The sequence below is a fragment of the Phocoena sinus genome, chromosome 5 (assembly GCF_008692025.1).
Source record: "Phocoena sinus isolate mPhoSin1 chromosome 5, mPhoSin1.pri, whole genome shotgun sequence".
In the NCBI taxonomy this organism is placed as follows: Eukaryota; Metazoa; Chordata; class Mammalia; order Artiodactyla; family Phocoenidae; genus Phocoena; species Phocoena sinus.
The window spans coordinates 2,217,902-2,226,051 of record NC_045767.1 but is presented as its reverse complement, the minus strand read 5'-3'; the positions used below and the strand labels follow the sequence as shown (position 1 = coordinate 2,226,051).

The 8,150-nt window shown below is 64.0% G+C and overlaps 1 protein-coding gene across 6 annotated transcripts in view; it reads right to left on the bottom strand.

The window, feature by feature from the left end:
- Window positions 1–761: 761 nt before the first annotated feature.
- Window positions 762–8,150, bottom strand: part of HTT (huntingtin) — a 137,784-nt gene continuing 130,395 nt past the window's right edge. For 5 of the 6 annotated variants that reach the window (XM_032632142.1, XM_032632144.1, XM_032632146.1 and 2 more), the window contains 8 exons: window positions 7,908–8,063; window positions 5,445–5,635; window positions 5,058–5,172; window positions 4,705–4,918; window positions 4,287–4,392; window positions 2,586–2,748; window positions 2,271–2,431; window positions 762–1,501 (listed from right to left, as the gene is read on the bottom strand). In XM_032632142.1, coding sequence (XP_032488033.1) covers window positions 1,288–1,501; window positions 2,271–2,431; window positions 2,586–2,748; window positions 4,287–4,392; window positions 4,705–4,918; window positions 5,058–5,172; window positions 5,445–5,635; window positions 7,908–8,063 — 1,320 coding nt within the window. In that variant the 3' untranslated portion in view covers window positions 762–1,287. Of the gene's footprint in view, window positions 1,502–2,270; window positions 2,432–2,585; window positions 2,749–4,286; window positions 4,393–4,704; window positions 4,919–5,057; window positions 5,173–5,381; window positions 5,636–7,907; window positions 8,064–8,150 lie in introns of those variants that run through there. The other variant, XR_004349927.1, reaches the window with a different exon arrangement.

Here is an 8,150-nt window from a genome sequence, read left to right as displayed (position 1 = left end):
CAGAAACAGCTGGTCCAGGGGCCGGGGCCTGGGGTAGAAGTGGCGGCCCTGGCTGGCCTCATTCCTGCCCCACGACGGGTCCAGTGGGCACAGACCCGCACCCGCCTGTGCTGAAAGGAGGCCCCGCGGACGGACTGAAAGGGAGCCGAGGATGTGCTCGGGCCTTTCTCAAACAGTTGCCAGGACTCAAGCTTTGCTCTTGACCAAGAGGGGCGCAGACAACTAACGCTGTTACACCCTCGGGGCTGCCAGACCAGGCGAGCATCTGGGCCCCACTGTGCAGGAGGGACACGGGGGACTCGGATCCCAACACCCGTCGGCCAGCCCCTGGGTAGAGCGCAGCCCCAGTCAGGACAGGAGCGGGGGGACGACGGTGTTGGTCAGGACGGAGGCTGCTCACGGCCAGGCGGGCCGGCCTGGTCGGCTAAGTGCCCAGGAGCCGCCCGTCCCCAGTGGGAGAGCCTTGAGAGCCATCTGTGCCCCAGAGCTGACTGCCCACGACCAGGACAGCCACGGGGGAACCTTCCTAACTCGTAAGGGGGCAAGGGGAACTCCCGGTCAGACATCTGCACGCCAACACCTCCCTAAACTCTAACTAAACGTGAATGCACAAAAAAGGGCGGCGTGTCGGGGGACTAGGGCTTGGGCGAGAGGAACGCCAGAGTAAGTCTCGTGGAGGGAGAGGGAGGGGCTCCTGTCGACCTCCTCGGAGGCCGTGACACGCAGCACAGACTCGACAATGCACAGACTGTACACGGGCATAGAAAGTTACCTTAAAATTAATCTCTTTACTGATATAATTAAACTTTAAATCCTGAGAAGAAAACAGAGACAGGGAAGAACGGCGCGGGCCATCGTGCTCCCAGCCACCCCGCCCCGCCCAGGCCCGATGCCAGCGCGGCACGCAGGCCTGCAGGAGCCAGCGAGACCCCAGGACCCCGCGCCTCGCTGGGGAGATGCGGGGGGTGCTCTGGGAGGCCCGTGGCGTCACCTCCCGCCTGCGGGACAGCAGAGGGGCTAACGGCCGACCTGCGAGGGCCGAGGCAGGAGCAGCTGGGACCCGGTGACAGCGAACAGGCCGCATGTGAGGAAGTACACACCGGGCGACTGGCATTTAACGCTAGCTCTAGCACGGGGGGTCAGCAACGGCTGCTCTTGCCCCTGCAAGGACTCAGGCTCAACCCCAAAGATTCCTGCATACGTCCCCTGCACGCGGTGAGGCCGAGCCGCGCGGTGCAGGCGGGGCCCCGAGTCCTGGCGCCACCTCGCCTCCGCCTGCGTGGGCGCTCAGCACGTGGTGACCTTGTGGACGTTCCGCAAACAAGCCAGCAGGCGGTGATACGGGTTTCCTGGCGCCGCGACCACCTCGAACACAGACTGGAAGGCCCTGCGGTCGAGCTCCTCCTCTATCTGGTGTCTGTAGAAGTCCGCGGCCACCAGGCAGAAGAGGTGCACGTCCACGTGCTCCAGCTTGCCCATCCTGCTCACGACGTGGGGAAGGCTGGCAGGGCGGTTAAGGGCACAAGGCTGCAAGTGTGGGGGGAACCTGCCTCCCGTCCTCCCCGGGAACCCCTGCCCCGACACAGGCCTGCCAACGGCCCGGGAGCTCCGAGTGCCAAGCCAAGCCGCGGACAGGGTGGAGGCGGCAGCTGCCTCCCACCTTGGCTCCAGGAAGCCAGAGCCCCCCGCGGAGGGCACTCCTCTGGGCAGCACCTCCCTGGCCTGGCACCCGTGCGCCAAGGGCAGAGCCGTGCCGCCCTCCAGGGCCGCTGACAGCGCCGGGACGGCTGTCTGCTCCGAGGCTCTGCGGTCTGTCTTAGGGGGCGGCTGACAGGAGGGGAATGTCCCTTTAGCAGCCAGCATCTTGGGGGTGGGAACTGGATCTTCACTTAAGCTTTTACCCAAGAGAGTGATACAAGGCACGTGACAAAGAATAAAGAGAAGCAGCACGAGGGACACACCCAGCTGCACGGACCAGAGTGGGCGGGAGGAGCTCTTTGCCCCCCACCCCCCCCACCCCCCGCCCCCGCACTCCTCAGAGAAACGCCCCGGCCCCGCCCCTCCCGCTCAGCGTGGGGAACACACGGTTTTCTGTTTCCTTGTCCACGGCTTACTCTCTTGGGGCTTAAGGTAAACAACACCTTGACACCTGGGCTTTCTGCAGAGCTTAGGTTTCCAAAACCTTAACGCAAACGTCAACCTGGATGTTGACGGAAGTGCTGCCCCTGAGTGCTACGTCCCGCGGGGCCCCAGGACCCAGGGAAGGATACATCGCCGAAACCCACGGGCTGGTGGAAGCGCTGACAAAGAAGCAGGAGAGGCTCCACATGGCCATGGCAACTGGAGTCCTCTGCGTGAAGTTGGAGAGGGACAGCATGACCCAGTCCCGGACCATGGACGACTGCCCTGTGCTATGCAGAGTCTGGAACACCTGCAAGGGCAGAGAGCCCCGGGGGGCCACCCCGTCAACACCGGCTTCGGGGGAAGAGTGGTGGCTGGCTTCAAGGGGAGGAACTGGCAAGTCCCCGGGGCCGACACGTTCAGAGGGTGGTAGGCACCGGGGCTCCTCTGCACTGGGCCCTCACCTGGTACACTACGGTGGCCATGAACTGCGGGTACGGTTGCTGGTTGGAAAGAAACTCTCCAATGACCTTGTTCATGACGTCCTGGGGCGGGAAGAAGTCATCTAGAAACTGGGGGAGGATCCGCGCCACCACTCTGGCTTCACAGGGAAACCCCTTCCTGATCCTGCAGGGAGGAGACACGGATCAGAGCCTTGCCCTGCCCAGGGCTCCCCACCCACGCGGGGGCCCCCAAGCCAAAAAGGGGTCCTGGAGTAACAAGCAGAAATGGTGTGGGGCAGTGGCATTATGGGGGAATTAAGTCAGTCGTAACAGAACCGCGTCCTCGTTCGGGCCTGTCCTCACCAGTGTCCACACGCTCCTGGAACCTGTCAGCGTCTCGCCAGGCCCCCTTCTCTCCCTCCTGTCCCTGGTGCCCTCCTGCCACCTCCCCTCAACACACCCTCAGCGGGCATCTTGGGCAGCGTCCTTCCAGGTGCCAGCTGGGCAGGCGGCCAGCAGGCTACTCACGCTACCGTACCGTTAGCACACACCGTTGGCCCTCCATATCCGCGGGTTCCGCACCCGCATTTCAATCCGCGGCTGGCTGGATGGAGGCAGAGCCCGAGGACACAGAGGCGGAGTGTTCTCCACTATTTTATACCAGGGACTTGAGCATCAGCAGAGTTTGGAATCCGTGGGGGGTCCCGGAACCAATCCCCGTGGATACCGAGAGACGACCGTACAGAAAAGCTATGTGTGACTGAAAAGCACCAGAAGGGACCCAGAAACTGGCCCAGGCATGCCTGACCCACCTGCCTGCAGACGCCAGCCGCTGCCCAGCATGGGCGACACTCACAACTGAAAGTCAGCTTTGTCAAGCCAGTGTCCCCCCGCGTGTCTGGAGGCTGGTCAGGCTGAACGCCGGCACTGCACGGGCTGAAGTGTTTATCCCACCGGCAGGCATGGGAACGCAAGCCCACGTGGGCAGGGGCCTGCGTGGGCGGCTCTGCCCACCGTGGAGGGGCCCGAAGAATGTGAGGGAAGAATGACTGTAAACGCTGTCAACGCTCAACGTGAAAACAGCCCACGCGCTCAGCTTCCCACAACCCCTCACCTGGCCAGAGCAGACGGAGAAAGTCCTGCTAAGTGTGCTCTTGTGAAACCCCAAATGGCCTCCTGCTGACCGAGCTGACCAGACCTGTCAGGCTGAGTGGTGCGGAGTCGGCCGCCCCAAGGCCACAGGAGGCCTGGGGCAAAGCCGGACGAGGCCCCCTCACCCATTCTGCAGGACCGCAAACTGAGCCAGTCCTGGACACAAGGGCACACACGTCGGGGGCAGGCTCTCAAAGACGTCTGTCATTTAAGTCTGTACCACGGTCTACCGAAGCCTCCTGAGCCACTGCTAACGCGGCTCCAAGACTCCTCTCACAAGGCAGCAGGTCTGACGGCCAGTCCCGTTACCGACCAGGGCTGCACGCCCAGTCTCATTACAGGCCCTCCTGACACCACCACACGGCCGGCACTGCCCCTCGCCTTCAGCAGACACGCCGGCACTGGGGACAGGGCGCTGGGGTCCTAGGACTGGCGGCTGGAGCAGAGCCCGAGGGCAGCGCGAGCGCGCTCAGGGCACAGGCGGGCTGAGAGCAGAGCGGGTGTGTAGGAAGCAGCAGCTCCCGGCTAAAGCTCCAGGGCAGGGCAGGGCAGGGCAGGCTCCATTCTTACCTGTCAAAAAGAACAGACACACGCTCCATGGCCACGATCACTGACTCGCTGTCAGGGGCGGCAGGGCTGGGGTCTGAGGTTCTGCCTGGACTGATTTTCTCTTTTCCTGAAACAAAGCCGGTCAGTTCTTTTCATTTGTAAAACTGGACAGGCTCTGTAAACAGGGCCTGGAACTCACGCAGGAGTTTACTAAACACCTAGAGATGATCTGAGACCAGGTGGCGGGAGCCCCCAGCACCCCAGGGCCCAGCCCAGCCACACAGGGCCCAGGGGTCTGTCTGCAGACCTGCTCCCAGGCGGGGTTCCGACACCCGCACAGCTCTGCAACCTTGAGAGCTGGAGGGGCCTGCGGTCTGCGTCCTGTGCATCCGGAGCTCAGCGGCACTGACCCGCCGGGCACAGGTGGCCCCCTGCTCACCTGTGTACATACAGGTGAGCATCAGGCCCAGGGCCGCCATGGCGCGGTGCGGGCTGTGCACGTTCACTCTGTCCACGCTCAGCTTGACCAGGGACTCCGCATCCAGCCGGGAGAGCTGCTCGGAGAGCAGGAGGCGCTCCAGGCCCCTCAGGACACAGTGGTAAACGATGGATGGGGTGGACTCCTCGCTTCCGGACAGCATCACCCCACACATCTGGACAGGAAGGAAGACCTCCCAGTCAAAGAGCCACATCTGGCCTCCTGTCGCTCATGCACCTTCCCCCAAATGAAAACCACCGAGGGCCCCACCGCACAGGCCCAAGAGCACGGAGCCCACGCCCGTTCCCACTCACCTGTATTATGGCCGCGGAGAACTCCGGCCCGACGTCCAGCGGGTAGTTCTCGATCAGGTAGAAGGCCGTGGCACACATCACCAGCACGTGCTGCTGGCTGTGGATGCCCACGCAGCTGAGGACGAGACAAGGGCCAAGCTCAGCCACGCAGCACGGCGGCTGCTCCCACCTGATGGCACGAGGTATGCTCCTGTCTCAGTGACCGCAGCCACTGTCCCTGCGAGAAGGGTGCCCGCCTGGGTTCCTGCTGACCCCTGCCCATGATACGGCCAGGGTCTGACATACGCTTTGAAATGTGCAACGTCACTTCTCTCAGCCCCCCACCTCTGGTCAGACAGAAGCCCTGGAGGGAGACAGCAGCAGGAGGTCCTGGCCGCCGCCACTCACTGGGCCGCGCCTTTGAGGCTGGACAGGAGATAGTCGCTGATGACCGGGATGAGCTGCTTTGCGGTGTCGTCTAGGAGGTCGCACTCCAGCACGTAGAGGACGCCGTGCAGGGCTCCGATCCTGCTGGGCAGATGGCCGCTCCTGAGCGTGCTCTCCAGCAGCCGGCTGACCGGCTCTGCCACGGCCTTGTCCTAGGGCGCAGCACACGCGGAGGCTAGCTTCACAGTGCCGTGGGGCGCCGAGAGAGGCCGGCCGCACGCTGCGGTCGGGCCGATGTGCAGAACACAGCCCTCTGCGAGGCCTGCGTGCGGGGCTGGCGTGCGGGAGCTGGGGTGTCGGGATGGGGGGCTCCCTGGACCTCCCCTGCTGTGTCTGTGCTGACACCCTTCCCCCCTCCCCGGGGCCGGAGTTCGGTGTGTGCCCGGCAGAGGGGCCCGCGGAGCCTGCGGGCCCGCAATGAGAGCCCCGGTTCTGCGTCTCTGACGAGTTTCCCTGGGGACAGTGTGTCGCTGGGGGGTGGAGCGCGGCCCGCGTCACTCCACGGGACGGGGTTCTGGAAGCTAGCACCTGTTTCCTCTGGACCTCGCCCCCAGGCCCTCTCCCTTCGGTGGTTCTGCTTCACAGCCCTTCACTGTGATGGATCAGAGCCCTGAGTGTATGTGAGTCCTGAGTGCCCTCCTGGTGTGGCCTTGGGGACCCGCACAGTAGCCTATGCTAACTTGTAGGAAAATGGTCTTAGTCTCCCTCAGCAGCCTAAGCAGGATGGAGAGGGGTAGGAACCTAAACACTCAGCACCACACTCCACACTTCAGGTCAGCTTTGTATCAGAGAAGACACCTTCACAAGGCAGAGATGGCGACCACTGCTTTTCACAGACCACCGTGCCCAGACACAGGCGGCCACTGCTGGCCGAGGGCCTTGCCTCGCTCTGCAAAAGCCACAGAGGCTGTCCGGCCCGGCAGCCCCCCGGAACTGTCCCGTGGCCCCCGAGGACGTGACACTGCTGAGACTCCTACCCCTCCTGCCCGCACCCAGGGCCACCACCACCACCAGGACCCGCTGCAGGGCACCGCTACCACCACACTGGGCAACGGGAACGCCGGTGCTGCACGGGGCGCAGGGGCACAGGCCACGACGTGCAGAGAGAGTGCCCTGACGGAAAGTGTGCTGCCCTTCACACCGGCCGGGAGTCCACGTCCCGCGCCATCCTGCCTAAGCCTCTTCTTGAAAACCACGATCACTCGTTCCATTTACTGACAACACAACATTTACCTCAGGGATCTAGGCCAGAGCACAAACACAATTACCATGAAAACAGACCCAGCACTTGAAACTCCCGCAAGGACAAAAGGACCCCTTCAAGCCTGGCTGCACCACGTACCTCCCTCTCCACACCCAGAGGGCCGACACTTGGAAGAGCTGTCTGCTCAGCGGAAGGGGCTCATTGTTTCTGTTCCCTGGACGGTGGCCCCAGGGCCGAAGGCCACCCAGGATGAATGGTACCTGCTCTGGGCCTTGGCTCGGAGGGACAAATTCAATGGGGGAACAGTCGGGAAGGAGGGGACGGTCAGGGACGGTCAGGGCTCCGGTCGTAGACCCCAGCTCACACCCCACGTCTGCCCCGTCCTGTGCGACCTGGAGCAAGTCAGCAGCCCCCTGCCTTGGCCTCCTCGGGAGCAGGTGGGATCTTGGCGGCCCCACCTCCACCAGCCTGTACACAGCGTGTGTGGGGCACGAGGGGGAGCTCCGCAAATGGCAGCGCAGTCAGGACAGACAGCATGGGTGTGGGACGTGGGAGAGGCACCTGGGTGCCACCCCGCGCCTCGCTGATGGGCCCAAATGCCTGGCTCACGGCGGCCACCCCTGCGTTTGTTCAGGGAACGAGTGTCTATTCTAGCATAGAGCTGGGTTCCAGGAGACATGACGAGAAACAGCAGTGACCAGCGGATGCCACGTGGCCTGGAGTCACGCTATTTGCCTCCAACGGCAGGGCTGCTATTTTAACACACTCTAAGAAATGGCCGGGCCCGCGGTCAGTACTTCCTGCGTCTGTACCGCGTGGTGATGTGGCCACAGAAGGTGGCGAGTCCCTATCAGCTAGAGGCACAGCTACGAGGCTCAGGAGAAGGCCCGCCCAGGCCCTGGGCTCAGAACAGAGCACAGGATCCAGCTCCGGGGGTGGGAGCGCAGGGTCACTGAGACAAACAGCCCCGGGAGGAGGCCCTGGGGACCGGGAGCATGGAGGGCGGCAGCACACGGGGGAGGAGAGTGGGGCGCTGTGGGCCGCGGGCGACCGTCCAGGAGAAGCCAGCCCCGCTGCCCCGCCGGCACAGCCGAGCCCGTCCAGGGCCAAGCACCGGGATGACCTGAGGGACCAAGGGACAGGAGCCCCAGCCGAGGCTCGCCCAGCAGCACACACTCCACAGCGACGCGCGCCAAGGCCCCACGCCGCCGCCCACTCACCATCCCGAGGACGGCGGCCGCCTTGCAGGTGGCGGGTACCAGGTACTGCTGGAGAATCTCGTCTTCCGAAGGGTGCACCCTCCGCAGCTCCGTCAGCGTCAGGTACATCGTCTCAAACTGGCTGCGCTCCGTAAACAAGTCTGAGACCACGAGAAGCTGGCGGCGGGACATTCGGGCAGGAAGGGGTGAGTTACGCTATGGGGAGTGCGCGACGCGGGACTCCACAGGGGCCCTGACCGGGAA